The following is a 16,804-nucleotide window of genomic DNA, read 5'->3' as shown; positions in this document are numbered from 1 at the left end:
TGATCTGGGCATGTTAAATCAGTCCTTTCATCCAGAGGAGGAAAAGTGACATGTGATCCACTCGTGCAGACTCTGTTTCCACAGGAATTCTACTGAATCTTTGTGTTTTTAACATTACCTGACTGACTCAAGATTCGTGCATTTATCTGGCTCTCTTTAAAGTTCACACGACCCCTAATGTCTCTGGGCCATCTAGTGGTTGAGCTGCTTCCTGTTGCCATGTGTTATAGGGAATCGGGATGGAATAGCGGACAGGGAGCAAGCCTGAGTTAGGGAACCTGATTTAAACCCTGACATTCTGGCTTTGTGACCCTAAGCAAATCACTTCACCTCACACTCAAGGCAGCTGTTAAAGAGCCGTTGATTGGCATGGATAACTCCCTAGGAGTTCCCAGTCCCAATGGGCCCTCAATTTCTGACTAAAGCAAAGTGCCCCCAGCTCTGTGGGCACTGGAGAATTAGATCAGAAAGAAGTCTCCAGAAGACTTTTCTGGTCCAGGCCTCTCCTTTGATAGAAGGGGAACTCGAGACCCATTGTCAAGGTTTTGTAGACAGTTCGTGGACCAGCAGGTACTGGAGCTCGGGCCCTCTGCCAATCCAGCACATGTCCACTGTACTTTACTACTTAGATATCAAGGTCTCCTTGAGAATATCAAAAGGCAGTACAGAATTGAGTGCCAGTGAGGGCTAGGGGGCAATTAGTGATAATTCATAGGGGAGAATGAAAGAGCAGCTATGAAGCTATACTTTTTTCCATAGCAGGCTAGACAGCTGAGAAACTCTGCTATGATGGCAGGTGGAGGGCAAGCAACCAGGCCGAGGTCAGGCCCTGGGTTTGAGTGGGGAAAGGAGGCTCTTTTCAGCATGAGACTAGATAGCTCCTGTTAATTAGTCAGTCTTAGCTTTGGTCAGGAACTGCATCTGGCGCTTTGAATTTCTGATTTCCTTCATGCATATTCAGATAGTTCCTGACCTTACACTCCCAATATGCCTAAGTCCCTCGCATATGAAAAGCTGCTCCAGAGCGGCTGTCCCAGACCAAAACTGGAATCACTCTGCCCCATCCCCACCTCCTCATCTTGTGTTCTTGCCTTTCCCCCTTAGCCTGCTGCCACCACTGCTGCAGTAAAACGTTCTGCCCCCATGTCTTACCTTGCCTTTAGGGCTGTTCCAGAGAGGGATGTGGGACATGGCAGACTGACAGTGATGGGAAAGGGAGGGGTAGACTCCTAGGCGCTCTTCTAGTAGTGGTCCCCCCTAGCAAAGTCCCTTCTTCCTGAACTATTTCCTGCCTGCCTTCCTGGGAATCAATTTGTGAATGGCAGAAGTGGCGTGGAAGGGGAAGATAGTTTGTCTTCTCAGTGTTTGTATGTGCATTGGTTGTTTGGAACTTGGAGCACATTTTCTCATGAAATCAATATTTTGTGTCGTGGTTGAATGCCAAGGGCAGCCTGCAGAAGCCTGTTTAAGCGCCTGAAGCTTAGTTCCGTACTGATTGTCTCATAGAACTTACACCCTAGACTTTGCTATATACTCCCAAGATCTTCAACTCTGAAATTCTTTTCTTTGACCACAGTCTACTTTCCTCCTGCCTCTCTCAATCCCTTGCTCCTCCTGGACCTAGTCCTTGTTATTTTAACCTCTAGACTTTCAGCCCTCTATTGTTTCCTAACCATCCTCCAAGGTCTAGCTCAAATTCTACCTCCTCCATCATGCTTTCCTTGATTTTCTGCTCCTTCCCAAGCCAGAAATAATCACTCCTTTGTCTGATCTCATAGTTATTTGTATTCTTCTTATGGTCTTGATTATATTCTGATTTTTGTTCATTGTATTTGTGTATACATATATATATATATATATATATATATATATATATATGTATATATCTATATCTATATCTATCTATCTGTCTGTCTGTGTGTCTGTCTGTCTATCTATCTATCTATCTATCTATCTATCTATCTATCTATCTATCTATCTATCTATTTTATCTTTCTCACTAGGTTGTAAGAACCTTAAAGGCAAGGACCATGTCTTATTTATCTTTGTATATTCTCCACCCCCTTGCACATAGTAGAGAAGTATTTGAATGAAGGAATGAAAGAATGAATGAATGAGTTGGTGGTTGCCACTATGCTACTGAGCAATTTTAGGGAAAATCTATTATGTGTGAATGTGATGTGTGATATTTGTTGAGAAAGACACACACGGGGGCAGCTAGGTGGCAAAGTGCGTAGAGCGCCGGCCCAGAAGTTAGGAGGACCCGAGTTCAAATCCAGCCGCAGACCAAACACTTGACACTTACTAGCTGTGTGACCCTGGACAAGTCACTTAACCCCAATTGCCTTTAAAAAAAAGAGAGAGAGACACACACACCCCCATATGTGTGTGCATATCCAGATACGTGTATGTGTATCTCCAAGTGTTTTTTTTTAAATAGATAGGTTTTTAGGAATAATCTGTTCTTTAAAATGGTTTATAGTTTTGCTTATGTCTATGTATGATTTTTTTTTTAGATCAAACATACACAAGCTTTAAATAGAAAATGGGCTGAAGATAATGAGGTACAGAACTGCATGGCCTGTGGAAAAGGCTTTTCAGTCACAGTGAGACGGGTATGTAAAGGAATTGTGCGTATATAAATGAGTGTCAGGAGACCTCCCCTCAGTGATAATAATATTTGATCAATAAAATAGCCCCATATCTGGATAGCACATTTTGACAGAAACTTACTGACGAATTTGAATTGGTGTACCCATACTTGATTTGGTTCCCTGTACCATTCACGTGATCTTGAGTATAGACTAGGATTTTGGAGTTCCACATTCAGTTATCTGCTTCGGTGCATTTCACTGGTTCCAGAATTTCCCGAGCCGGTGCTCCAGTGTAAAATCCAATCCCTTTGCCTGTCTGTCTGGAATAATGAAATTTTAGTTCATTGCATTATTTGAGAGAAAGTTTAGCTTGTGATTCTGAATGAAACAGAAATAAAATTGTATAGTGCGAGAGAGGAAAATCAAAGACTTCGTTTACATTTTATGAAGATGTGAAAGAAACAATTTTTCTATGTGACAGCACCCTTTATACCTAGAAGTGAGTGTACCTCCCTTACTGATGCCTTCCTAGTTTTCTATTGGAAGTTTAATTTCTCTTGTTTCTCTCATTCGCAGCATCATTGTAGACAGTGTGGAAATATCTTTTGTGCTGAATGTTCAGCCAAAAATGCCTTAACTCCTTCTTCCAAGAAGCCTGTTCGTGTCTGTGATGCGTGTTTCAATGACTTACAAGGATAACTAGTTATCGTGTTCATCAAACAAGATTACACTAACATTAGAGTTTTAATAAATGCACTTCAAAGAGTACTTGTACTACTATGTGGTTTGGACAGTGGTTGTGATACTTGGCAAAATCAGTATATTTTGAAATGTTTATTAATATCCAGTAAAACTCTTCTATTTTTGTGAGACTTGGGCTCATCACCTGTTGCTTTCTTTCCACTTACCCTGAAAACAGCTTTCATGCCTAGTTTAGAATTATCTAGTTAAATGTAAATAAATTTTGAACAGAGAATATCAATGTATTTTTTTAAAACATAATTTCATTGCTCACAAACATTTATGTAATCTCACAGCTTCTTTTCTACTTTCTCCAAAAGCTAAATTACAGAAATGTACAAGGATTCAGTATAGCAAATGTTTGTTTTTGTTGCACATTACCATCCTCCTTGTTCATGTGCATCAAACGTCTCCTCTACAAAATCATGCACAATACCATGAAACTTGCCAAACCCCTTTTACTCTTGTATCATTTACACAATAGCCTGGTTGTACCATTTTTATGTTGAAAAAATGTTGCTTGGGTATTTTAAATACACTGTATGTTAAGAAGACTCTTTGCCACAAATTCAAGCCTGGTTTTTGTTTTATCCTGATTTACTCCTCTTACACTCATTTCATAGACTTCTGTGAAACCAATCCCTTGCTTTGTAATAGTTCGTGTCCTTGGGGAAATATTTGAAAGGTTGAGTATTTCTTTTGTCTAAAACATGTTTTTGTCTGTTTTTCCTCTTTCTATTTCTTAGCTCTTCTTTTCCTCTCTCCTGCCCTCCCCCTAAATAAGAATCTCACAAAGATCTCTCACTAATTGCTGAATAGAATATATGATATTACTAAATTGTGTTTACTTTCAATTTAGTCTTCTGAGAATAGCCAAATTATTTCCCGTAAGGAATATGAAATTCTCAATTCTGTAATACTTCAACTTTTAAAAATTATATTATTTCATATAATCACCCAAAACTATCAGTTAGGTATATGTCTGATTGACTCATAATTTTGCGTCTTAAAACTAGTAATTGGTATTGTTAGCCTATTTATTGAAAAATAAGTCACCACTGGTTAAGTGGTAAGGAAACATTAAATTTTCAATTATTTCATATTTTCTTTAGGTAATTAGTAGACAATTTTCAAAGTGATAACAGACCAACAAATTTTGATCCAGAATTTTGTTTTTGACTTGATCTGAGAAATCTTTTTACTTTGAAAAAAATGATGCATTATGGCTACCTTTGACAGAGACATTATTGCCCCAAATAAGTACATCAGTAAGTCCCAAAATTTGTAACCTGAGCTGAAATAGGAAGTGCTTATGTTATAGTGGAGAGGATGCTCAGCTTGCCTTAGATACCGGGGTTCTAGCTCAGCTCAGTCCCTGGACTGTCTCCTGGGTGAGCTCACATAAGTTAGTTAGCCTCTCTGGGCTTCTGTGACCTTACCAAAAGAATATACAGGATGAACTAGATGGTCTTGCAGATTTTAAGACTAATACATGCCTAGAGGAAGTCTGTGAATACTTTGGAGACTGAAAATAGATCTTTAATTTATTATATTGTTATAATGAGTCTGGAAATTATGGAATTTCCCAAGTTGAAGTTAGCCTCAGTTATTGACATTTCCTGGAAAAGAAAATGAGCACAGTGGGTAGAGTGCTGAATCTGGAACCATAAAGACCTGAGTTCTGATTTCACCCTCGACACTTAGTAGCTGTGTGACCCTGGGCAAGTCACCCTCTTTTGGCTGCAGTTTCTCATAAAATGAGGGGCTTAGACTCAGTGGCTTCTAAGGTCCCTTCCAGCTCTAAATCTATGATCCTATAATATGTAGCAATCAGAGAAAAGGTAAATTATTGATAACTAGGAAAAATTAGAACTAAGCAGTTTTTCTTTTGCAGTCAATATTTTCTAGGATTGTTTTCAAATATCATGCCAGAAATGATGTTACCTATATCTGAAATCTACACTGTAAAGGAGTATAGTTTTGCTTAGCTGTTAATGGAATCATGCATGTAAATCCTCTTGTCAATAATAATTAAATATATGGAATAAGCCCCTGAAAAAGGAAACAATCCTAAGCACTCAGGCAGATATGGACAAAGGAAATGCGTTGCTCAGTGTGAAAGATAGACTGACTAGAGAACTATTTACTCTGAATAGTTAAAATAGACCTTTTTTATTTTGAAAATCTCCCAGGTAGTTTTTACCTCTGATATCTATAACCAATACACACAGTGACGTTGGTATTATAGTGTTTAAGTCAAACAGAAGCGCACAGTATCACCGTTAGCATAGTTTTTAGAACAGTAAATATCGTGAAAATTCCTCAGGATAGATTCTTGGTCCCCTTCCTCCCTTGCTATGGGATGCACTGAATGCCTCTTCCCTCTTTCATTAGAAAAATAACATGGAGACTATTACAGAAATGCTTTTACAAAAGTGTGTAATCTGACTGCTTTTCTTGTTTCCATCAATGTCCTAAGGTTCCTTGTGCTTTCTCTGAGCTAGTGATGCTGATGTTGTTGTCACTGCCACATAGCTTTCTGTTCTTAATTCACGAACCTAAGATGTTTTTAAAACAAAAGGAAATTTTCCCCTTGAAAAAGATGAAAATATGCTCCTAGGCTGCATATTTCAAATGTGGCTGCTAGGCTCCATTCTTGTGTCTGTGAGTTAGAGTTGGAAGATCTGTGATTTGGCAGTAATGCAAAGCAGGCTGGAAAACTTCAAATCCAGACACAGAAGAGCTGTTTTTTTTTTAAAAAAAAAAAAAAAGAAAAAAGTAAAGAAAAAGGCAGGCCTTGCTGGTCTAGTGTATGCCAGACTGTACCTGTAGAACTTTTGTAGAAAAAAGACTAAAAATGCTGCTTGTACAGGATTTGTTTCTTTTGTAAGGAAAAAAAGGGTGGGGTGGGGTGGGGGTGGGGGGAAATAAACAGAAGACCTCAGTGCAGGATATGAATAGCATTTTGTTTCAACTACCTCTCTGTGGAATTGAGCTAGTTTTGAGTAGGGCTTCCTCACAGTAGTGTTACATAGTAATTGCCGAAAATGTTTGTATCCCATTACCCTGAAAGAGGTGATTCTTGGTGATTATTTTTAAATTGTACAGTTTTGAGATTTGTAAAGCTAATTCTGTTTCTTTAACCCTGTCATAAAGATGTTTCTTTTTTCCTTGAGTAAAGAGCAGATTATTATCACACACTTTGATAATTGTGGTCTGTGTGACCACAGCGAATTTTATATGCACTTTGGTTATTAAACCACAAATACTTATCATCCACAAGATTAAATGTGCCATTAATTTAGCATTCCTAGACACAAGCTTGACGAATGGTATTTTTAATGCAAGCGTGCCACACATTATCCTGTCTTAATTGCCATTTGCCTAGATTCTAATTTTTCATTATCATTGCAGATGTGAATATTGTGCATAGACCTATGGAATTTATGTAAACATGTATCAAATAGAATTGGAAATAACTAAGTTCTTGCTGTGTGCAGACTGGTAACACAGTGCAGTTACGTGTCCATGACATGTACTTCTGGAAACTGGATCATGCTCATCTGTAGATGGGTTTGCATGGATTGTTTATCTGATTTTTTTGTTTCTTAAGTTGTGTGGTATGTACTCCTTGTGATCATGTGCTGGTGCCTTATATTGTGGAAGAGTTTAGTTCAGCGTGCACTGTACTACCTGAACTCAGGATCGGATGGCAATTGATTCGAATTGTACCTACCAGTAACCCCAAATGGTGGTACGTGATTCTGTACAAAGAGCGTTGGAAGGAGACTTGTTGTGTTGTTGCATTTGGTTTTTAATCTGTTAAAAGAATATTAATAAAAACCCTCTTTCTAGCAGTTGTGGTCTATGATAACATATGGTCTTTCCTCAACATGACAAAATGAGACAATAGGGAATTTGTTCTGAAGTAATTTATTTACCAATAGAATAGGAACACAGTACACTTGGAAGTCAGCATTGGGGTTTTTGTTTTTATTTCAACTCTAGTAGAAGTTAAATGCATGCTTTTAAGAGGCATGATTCATTTCCTTCATCGTATGGTTCATCTGTCCCATTCTGCTTTGTGCTCTTTGCTTTCCTCCATGGATCATTGTATAAAATGCCAAGAAATCAGTGAAAACCCTTCATTTCATGCTGTACGTTTGTAAGAGGTTGCCCATTTGCCCACCTCTGTTTCAAAATGGAGTGCCTGTTTGAGATACTGTTTCCACAAAAGGGAGATCTTTTGGCTGCCTGATTTTTGGCCGCAAGGTGTTATCTACTGATACGTTGTAGAGTATTCCTTAAAAGTAAGTTAGAATTTCCATTTTGGTGTTTGCAAAAGTCTTTGTATACAACCTGTTGCTGAAAAGTTAAAGATTTTCTTTTAAACATGTATTTTTCCCTTTTTGGGTGGAATGAAACTGGGAAAACCAACCCTTCATATGTTACATAAATATGATTCATAGAATCATAGGGCTTGAAGAGACCTTAAGAGATCATCTGGTAAGTGCCCTCTCTCTGAGTAGGCCTGTACCTAAATGACATGTTTGAGATGTTTCCTCAGCAATAAGAACATTTACACTTTTCCATAACAATCTCCAATGAAGCAAAACTTCCTTTGGCAATGCATCCAAACCCTACAGCTCTGTTTGTCAGTGACTACAGAAGAACCTCTCATTACCACCCACACAATATCCCTACATATTTGAACACTGTTCTCCCTTTTTATTTTATTTTTTCATTCTGAGTAAACAACACCTTTTTTTCTTTAATCATTGCTACTCTCTAGAATAGATTTTTCTGTTTTCAGTTGATGGGTCCAGATACTGAAAACTGTAAAGGCCCAACACCTTTGAAATACAGTGTTTACGTGCTATTTTCCCATTTCAATTCCTCATTTGGTTGTTGTAAGCCATAAATGAGAAAATGGGATGAGATGTGTGTGTGTGTGTGTGTATGTGTGTGTGTATATATATGTGCACACATACATATACATCCCAGTATTTTACAAACTTAAAAGCACCATATGCATGTCAATTACTAGTATATCCCTTACATCACCTTGCTTTCCTTTATCTAGGATTCTGTATCAAACATTTACTTATGAGACACCATGGTACAGTGCAGTGGTTCTCTTAACTTTTGGGACTTAGGACTCTATGCTCTAAAAATTATAAAGGCCCCCAAAGAGCTTTAGTTTACATGGATTATATCTATCAGTACTTGCTGCATTGGAAATTAAAATTTCTTCTTATTTTTGACTTGGCCCCCTGGCCCCCTAGAAGAGGCCCAGGGGTCCCTAGAGGACACTTGGTGACCCACCAGTATAGTGGAAAGAGGCTTAGACTTAGACCCAGGTTTAGGTCCCATTTCTGATATTAGTCTGTTGACTTAAGCCACTTAATCATGCTGAGCCTCAGTTTCCTCATCTGTAAAAGGACCATGATAGCTTTACTACCCTACAGTGTTGTGAGAATGAAATAAGATAATGCATGTAGATTGGTCTACAAACCTGAAAACACTATATAAACATCAATTATAAAGTTAACGTCCACCAACAACCTGCAAATTAGTCAGATAGGTACCACCAAGACCCATTTTTATTTGTGTGAAGTTTTTTTGTTTGTTTTTTTTAACCCAAGTTAATTACTTCACATAGACCGCTCCATATAGCCATCCTTGTCCACATCTTCAACTCTTCATCTGCTATCTAGTTTTCCAACTACCTTCACGTGACCAACAAACTTGCTGTGACAGTGCCATGTCCTGAATTAAGACCCTTGTGGAATTGCATCTGATATCTTCTGGGAGGGGTGTGTATCTTTAACTTTTTTTTGGCCAGGCAATTGGGGTTAAGTGACTTGCCTAAGGTCACACAGCTAGTAAGTGTCAGGTGTCTGAGGCCAGATTTGAACTCAGGTCCTCCTGACTCCCAGGGCTGGTGCTTTATCTGCTGTGACACCTAGCTTCCCCTATCTTTAACTTTCCAACATTTTCGTGTCTTCATTTTATAGCAGTATGTTTCAAACTTTCTTAAGGCCAGCTGCATTGTTAGAGGGATTTTTCTCACTTGGAGTTCCCTACACCAATGAAATGTGCCATACTATGTCCCCTCCCTGAATAACGGCAGCTGGGTGGCACAGTGAGCAGAGTCCTTGACCTGGAGTCAGGAAGAGCTCAGTTGAAATTCAACCTTAAATACTTAACTGGCTGCGTAACCCTGGGCAGGTCCCTTAACCTTTGCCTCAGTTTCTCACTTTACAAGGCTTAAGGCACTCTATAAATGCAAGGTATTATTATAGTTAGTAGTGTGCAAGCATATTTGATTCTTGATTTTGGTCTAATTGAATTTTTATGGTCTATAAAATAAATGGAAAAAGTAATATCAACAATAAGTAGCTTTTTTCTATTAAAAGCAAAATAGAGTTATGTTGAAGAAAAGGAATATATTGGAATGACCTTCAAAGTGATCAAAAAAGTTTGATGACATGGATGAAAACATTCAAGTTGTGCTTGAAAAACTTAATTTTCTTTCAAGAGAAGTAAGTTCAGTTTTCTGATTCATTCATTGGGGTCATAGAAGGGGCTTCAAAGGTCACCTAGTACCCTCTCATTTTACAGGTGAAAAAACTGAGGCCTAGCAGATTGTGACTTGCCCAAGGTCACACATAGTAAGCAGCAGAACCCAGGTCCTCTCCCTCCCAAGCCTGGGTTCTTTTTCACTGGACCCTAATTGTGTGAACATTTTTTTTTTAACCTGAAATACACAAAATGAATAAATGTGAGCAACTTTTGAGAAATGAGGATTGTATGTCCATGTAATTCTGGGTAGGAAGTGTGGGCCATCCCTCTTGTTTAATTTTTCATATCTAAGGCACCAAGTTTAAAATAAAAATGACCGATGTTTGAGGGTTTGCAGAGCAAGGCCATGCATGAATAGCATTCCTTTCTTAGTTATCCATTGTGCTAGAAGAGGAGTGGTCAAAATAAGGGCTTCTTAAACTTTTTCCACTCATGACTCACAGTTTCAAAAGCGCTGGTCAAAATAGCAGATGAGGAAACTGAGGCTCAGAGACTTTAAATGACTTAGGCCAATAAACCACTGTCAGAAATGGGATTTGAACCTAGGACTCTCCTAACTCTAGGCCTTTTCCTACTGTCCAGCTGTTCTCAAAGTGTGATCTGGGGACTCCTGGGGTTCTTAGCCTTTCTTGTGTGTCATGGATTGCTTTGTCAGTTTAGTTAAGATTATGGGCCTCTTGTCAGAATAATGTTTTTAAATTCGTAAAATACATAGGATTACAAATGAAACCAATTATATTGAAATAGTTGTCACATATGTGTGTATACACACACACACACACACACACACACATACACATATAAATAATATATCATTTTTTTAAAAAAAAGGTTCATGGACCTCAAATTAAGAACCCCTGGTTTAGAGACAGAGGCGCTTCCACTATTTCTTTGTGTCGCACTGTTCAATTTTTAATCTTAACTGGACATCTTTCAAGGCTAATGGAAATATTACCAAATATTCTGAAAGTCAGAATGCTTTTCACTGGGATCTCCCAGAATGTTTCCATCTTTATAACCTCTACTCTGCTGATTTTCTTGAACCAAATCTTCATATTCCACAGTACCACTATATCTTCACAGTTGATCATGGGGGGAAGGTTATAATAACTTTGTAAAAATGATAATTTAAACCTAAATACATAAAAAGTTAGATGAAGCATGCTGTAATGCATAAAAGTTGACCTTGAAGACAGGAAACCCAAGGGTGACACATAGTGGCTGCCCAGCTTTGACCAAATCACTTAAAAGTCTCAAGTGCCCTAGGCAGCCCCCTTAGACTAACTTATAGAGAAGGTAGAGTTGGCAGAGGGCGTGTCCTCATTCTATGCCAATGAAATCACAGGAGCAGCCTCTATCAGTAGATAAAAAGTTATAGCAAATACAGTCATTGTATTCTGGCCCCTAGATCTCAGAGGATTCTGTAGACAAAGTGAAGGAGGATTTCTTTGTCTCATATCTCTTCATGAAGCTAGAGGTTGCCATTTGAATTTGTGCCATCCATGTTTTCTGTAAGAGTGGAAAAAAAAACTGCTTTATCACAGGAGGATTCTGGGAGGATGGTGGAGTAAATCTACTTAGCTCTCCCAAATTCCCTCACAATAGGGCCTCAAAGAAAATCTTAGAGCATCAGAAGTAATTGAAAGTTGGGGTAAAACAGTCGTTCAGCCTAAGATGATTTAGGAGGATGTTTGGAAAGACCTGACCTCCCCCAGTGTGTGGTCTATTGAAGAGTAGATACCTCCAGGCAGATTTGGCTGCATCAACAAACAATGAGCCCTGGGGGCAGCCCAGATAGAGCTCAGAAAACAACAGCATGACAAAAGCCTGAAGCCTGAGACATTATCTCCACACCCCAGGAGCAGAGTCCAACTCTAACATTAACAACCAAGAGAGAAGCTGCAACAATAAATAAAATATATGAATGAATGAATAAAATAAAATAAAATTGAGTTAAGCAGAAGAACCCTACCACAGATAGAAGGGGAAAACAACAAATATTGGAGGGAATGGGGAAAAATTAGGACTTAATACAGTTGGTGGAATTGTGAACTGATCCAACCATTTTGAAGAACAATCTGGAATTATGCCCAAAGAGTTATAAAACCGCATGTACTTCTTGACCCAGAAATACCACTATTAGGTCTGATTCTCAAGGAAATTAAGGAAAAAGGAAAAGAACCTATATATTTATAGCAGCTCTCTTTATGGTGGTAAAGAACTAGAAATTGAGGAGATGCCCATCAGTTAGGGAATGGCTGAACAAGTTGTGGTGTGTGATTGTTTTGCAATCCTACTGTGTTATAAGAAATGATGAGCAGGTTGATTTTTGAAAAACATGTAAAGATTTGCATGAAACAATGAAGAGTGAAATGAGCAGAACTAAGAGAACATTGTATACAGCAACAGCAATATTATTAAAAGAACTGACTAAATTTAAAAAATTAATTTATTTGATTATCATTTAATTATTAATAAATTAATTTGTATATCAATGGTATGTATGAATATATATATAAATTTTATATAGAATTTAATCACATTAATTAAAATTTTTATTTAATGAATAGAATTATTTAATTATTATATTAATTTAAAATTAAAAGAAAAACTGACTAAAGAATGTGAATGACTAAATTATTCTGAGTATTACAAATATTCAAATCAACTATGGGGGACCTATGAAGAAAGATGCTGTCTACCTCCAGAGAAAGAACTGATAAATAGAAGTATGCATAGTATGGTTTTACATATATACATACATATGTATATGTATATATAAATACGTGTGTGTGTGAAAAATGGTGGCCTTCTCTAGTGAGGGATGGGGAAGGAGGGAGGGAGATAGTTTGGAATTTAGAATGTAACAAAAAATGAATTTTTTAAAAGTAAGATAACAAATCCTTTTTTAATAGGATCAAACTAGCAGTCTCACATTTTTATTTGGATCCATGTTTTCCTATATATTTATACTTTAAAACCAATATACACTAAACTCTGTAGCACTTTTTTTTTTTTTGGTCTGTACCTGTGGTTCCATCTAGGTAGAGGATGCTAGGTATATACCATTGCAGGACAGCCACTCTCACTGAAACAGGGCTACTTAGGGGAGTGGGGGGGGAGTTAAGTGACCTATCCAAGTTCCCATAGTCCCTCTGGGTCAAAGGTGGGACTTGAACCTAGTTCTTGACAGTAAGGCTAGCTATGCACCCACTCCGCTATGCTTTCTCTCCCTTAGTCCACTTCATGTTTTCTTTCATGTTATGCATTGTGATGACACAGAATCCCTTTGTAAACATGAATTCATGCAAAGTAGATAAATTTGAAAATGCCACAATGAAGATCACATGGAGAAAGCAATAATAAAGGATTTTTTAAGCACCGAGAAAATGAATGGTGTGGAAAAAGAATAGAGATAGAAATCCTAGCATGTACTAGGACTCGGCAGTAATCTCAAGGAATTGATTTTTCATGAATAATGGATTCTTTTGTTTATTGTAGGAGTTCCTACGCAGCTGAGTGTCTAAACCTATATCTCCCCAACTGGAAACCCCAACCAACATTTGGCATTATCTGGAGGTAGGTCAGTTACTGGGATCATGGAATTTTGCTAAGTGGTGAGCAGATAAACCAAGGGAACAGATTTGTAGGACTTTCCAAGAATGGGAAACTGACTTGAGTGGATAGGACACTATGGTCCATCTGTATGAAACAGAATTTGAACCCACCAAAAAAGGGCCAGCTCCCTTCTGTCCCCTTGCCAAAATGCTCCTCTTGTTCTTCATAAAATTTAAAATAAAGATGTTTTGGGTGGATTCTTTATTCATGGAAAATCTGAAAATCAGAAGTGAATAATTAAATTAATTAATAATAATTAAGTGAAAGACTTACTTTGGCTGTTTCCGTTTGTGCTTGCAACAAGAAAGCTGCTATACATTGTTGATAACGGTTTTTGTGTTGTAGAAGGAAAGCATTTCTTAGCCCAAAGACTAGAAAGAGACATTTACAGTGACATGTTCAGCTCATTATTCAGTAATAAAAACAGAATAGTTTCCTGGTTGCTCCTTTGGGGGTTTGTTTGGGGGAAGTTGGGGATGGTGGAAGGTTTTCAAGATGGTGCAGGTAGAGAAAGTCACCTTAGAACTATGAATGATGTCTGAGTTGTGAGGAAATGTCGTTTATAGGGTCACAGACTTAGAGCTGAAAAGAACCTATGAGACTGTTTAGTCCAAGGGTGGGGAACCTGCAGCCTTGAGGCCACATGTGACCCTCTAGGTCCTCAAGTGCATCTGTTTGACTGAATCCATGTGGCCCTCTAGGTCCTCAAGTGTGGCCCTTTGACTGAATCCAGGTTGATTTAGTCAAAGGCTGCACTTGAAGACCTAGAGGACCACATGTGGCCTCAAGGCCGCAGATTCCACGCCTCTAATCCAACCTCCTCATTTTGGAGTTGAGTCTGAGACTCAGAAAGGTTAAGTATCTTGACTAAGGTCACACAGGTAGGGCGTAACAGACCCAGAGGTCAAATGGTGGTCTTCTGATTCCAAAATTGGTGCTCTTTCCACTATACTGCATTGCTTCCCAATTTTCCATGCACATGATGGGAAATGGCCTGCTCTTCGTGGAACAAGGTATATACATATATACATACATATATACATACATATACATATACACACATATATATGCATGTACATACATGTATATGCATATATATATATTTAGGGTGAGGCAGTTGGGGTTAAGTGACTTGCACATGGTCACACAGCTAGTAAGTGTCAAGTGTCTAAGACCAGATTTGAACTCAGGTCTTCCTGACTCCAAGGCTGGAGTTCTATCCACTGTGCCACCTAGCTGCCCCAACAAGGTAGATATTTTAAGGCTAAGTTTCCACAGTAAAAATAATGTCCTATCAGGAAACAATCAATAGAGGGACAGAGATGATTCTCCCTCCCTATCACAGTCCCTTGCTTTCTTAAGAAAAAAGTAGGTGTCGAAACAAAGCATGACAATATGGTTCACACCATTGCCTCCTGAAAAACATGCACAGACGCAAATGAAGTTAGATATGAGAAGGCAAAACAGTGCTGGCAGAGCCTGTGTGTTGGAGACCATTTTATTCCCCAGCTGGCGTGTCAAAGACCATGCAGGATTCTATTCTGGGAGCAAATTCCTTTTACACAGCAGGAACTCTTTAAAATGCCTCTCTTGAATTATTGCTATGGGGAAAAATACATATATAAATCTCTCGGCCCATCCATCCTTTGTAGTCCATTTATTTTTAGAACCTAAGGAAGCAGGCCCAGTCCTTGGATTCTCAAGAGGTGTGAGTGCGGTCAGAGGGGTTGGACAGAAGACTGGTGGTTTTCTTAGTTGATCATTAATGCAGGGCTGCTCCCCTGACTTTCCTTTTACTGACTAAATATAATAAATTTAGTGATGATGGGGCTTCTTTGAGGCAGGACTGACTTTGAGTGGGAATATTGATTTCCATTATAAAATGTAATTGGCTGTCTCATCTGTGATTTGAAGTAAATGGTAGATTTTGAACAACATGGCTACATGATGCTTTCTCAGGGAGCAAAGGGAATTTACAAAATAGCCTTTCTAAATGATGGAGTAGAGAAGCACATATACCTAAGGGTCCATTTTTATTATGTATCCTGTCTGATCAGCTGGAATCTTGGGAGGGGAGAGAAGACAAAGGTGAAAGAACTGTCATTCCTCAAATAAAAAAAAACACCCAATGGGTGGAAATATGGCAAAAGGAGGAGTTCCTGCATATAAATAAAGGTACAAAAGGGGCTATGTATACAGTTGTCTTCATGTGACCAATTATGACCAATTTCCATTAAAAGTCAAGGCCCAGAAATTGAATTTGTTCTAATGATGGTCTGGTTGAACTCTTCTTCCTTACTGTGTCTCATGGCTTCCAACACATCTTCGAGCGTCATATTTTTGCATGGACCAAAAGTCTTAACTGGCCTAATGTTAAGTAAATTACTGACTAGGGTATATGGTTCCTCGTGTTATATACGATGCCCTCCAATTTAATTCATCACATATATTGCGTCTACCATGAGCAAGAGAAATATGGCGTATTGGATAGAGGATTAGTCTTGGAGTCCAAAACATGATTTGGACCTGTGTTCAAGACCCAGTGTTGAAATATCTTAGCTATGTTACTCTGGGTAGTTCTCTTAAACTATCACTGTCTTAACTGATTGTCCACTAGTATGCTCTTGATGGCAGGAATGGCTTTTTTGCCTTTCTTGACAGTCTTGTGTTTAATGTTGTGCCTGGTAAATACTTAATGAATGTTTGTTGGCTGACTGTGAGGCATTGGGTTGGTTTGTTTGTTTTTGGGATGTTGGTCTAGGCCTAGTTTGTGCCCCATTGTTTTCCAGTTTTCCCAGCAGTTTTTTTCAAAGAGTGGGTTCTTATCCCAGAGGCTGGGGTCTTTGGGTTTATCAAACACTAGGTTACTATGGTCATTGACTACTGTCTTGTGTACTAACCTATTCCACTGATCCACCACTCTGTTTCTTAGCCGGTACCAGATGGTTTTGATGATTACTGCTTTATAATATAGTTTTAGATCTGGTACAGCCAGGCCACCTTCCTTTGTATTTTTTTTCATGAGCTCCCTTGATATCCTTGACCTTTTGTTCTTCCAGATGAATTTTGTTGTTATTTTTTTCTAGCTCTATCTAATAATTTTTTGATAGTTTGACTGATATGGCTGGTTTGTTTTATTTTGGACCAGATCTATGATTTCATTGGTATAGGAATTTAGGAGTAAAGAAATCTTCTACCGCTACATATCAGCACCTGCTCTGTACCTTAGAGTCTGAGAGAGTTGCTGGAGTGTGGATGGGGGGCAG

At 38.4% G+C, this 16,804-nt stretch overlaps 2 protein-coding genes across 2 annotated transcripts in view; one reads left to right on the top strand and one right to left on the bottom strand.

Annotated features, from left to right (window-relative positions):
* EEA1 (early endosome antigen 1) overlaps window positions 1–7,192 on the top strand; it is a 121,305-nt gene extending 114,113 nt beyond the window's left edge. Inside the window, 2 exon segments of the mRNA XM_021006418.2 lie at window positions 2,517–2,615; window positions 3,171–7,192. Of these exon segments, the coding sequence (XP_020862077.1) occupies window positions 2,517–2,615; window positions 3,171–3,293 (222 nt within the window). The 3' untranslated portion in view covers window positions 3,294–7,192.
* Window positions 7,193–11,187: 3,995 nt separating this feature from the next.
* The window catches only part of PLEKHG7 (pleckstrin homology and RhoGEF domain containing G7), a 74,446-nt gene continuing 68,829 nt past the window's right edge, over window positions 11,188–16,804 (bottom strand). The window contains exons 15-16 of the mRNA XM_021006421.2: window positions 13,812–13,909; window positions 11,188–11,429 (exon numbers count right to left, since the gene is read on the bottom strand). Of these exons, the coding sequence (XP_020862080.1) occupies window positions 11,325–11,429; window positions 13,812–13,909 (203 nt within the window). The 3' untranslated portion in view covers window positions 11,188–11,324. The remainder of the gene's footprint in view (window positions 11,430–13,811; window positions 13,910–16,804) is intronic.

This window comes from Phascolarctos cinereus, unplaced genomic scaffold (assembly GCF_003287225.1).
Source record: "Phascolarctos cinereus isolate Bilbo 61053 unplaced genomic scaffold, phaCin_HiC Scaffold_1;HRSCAF=81, whole genome shotgun sequence".
Taxonomy (NCBI): Eukaryota; Metazoa; Chordata; class Mammalia; order Diprotodontia; family Phascolarctidae; genus Phascolarctos; species Phascolarctos cinereus.
This window is presented reverse-complemented; position numbering and strand designations above follow the sequence as displayed.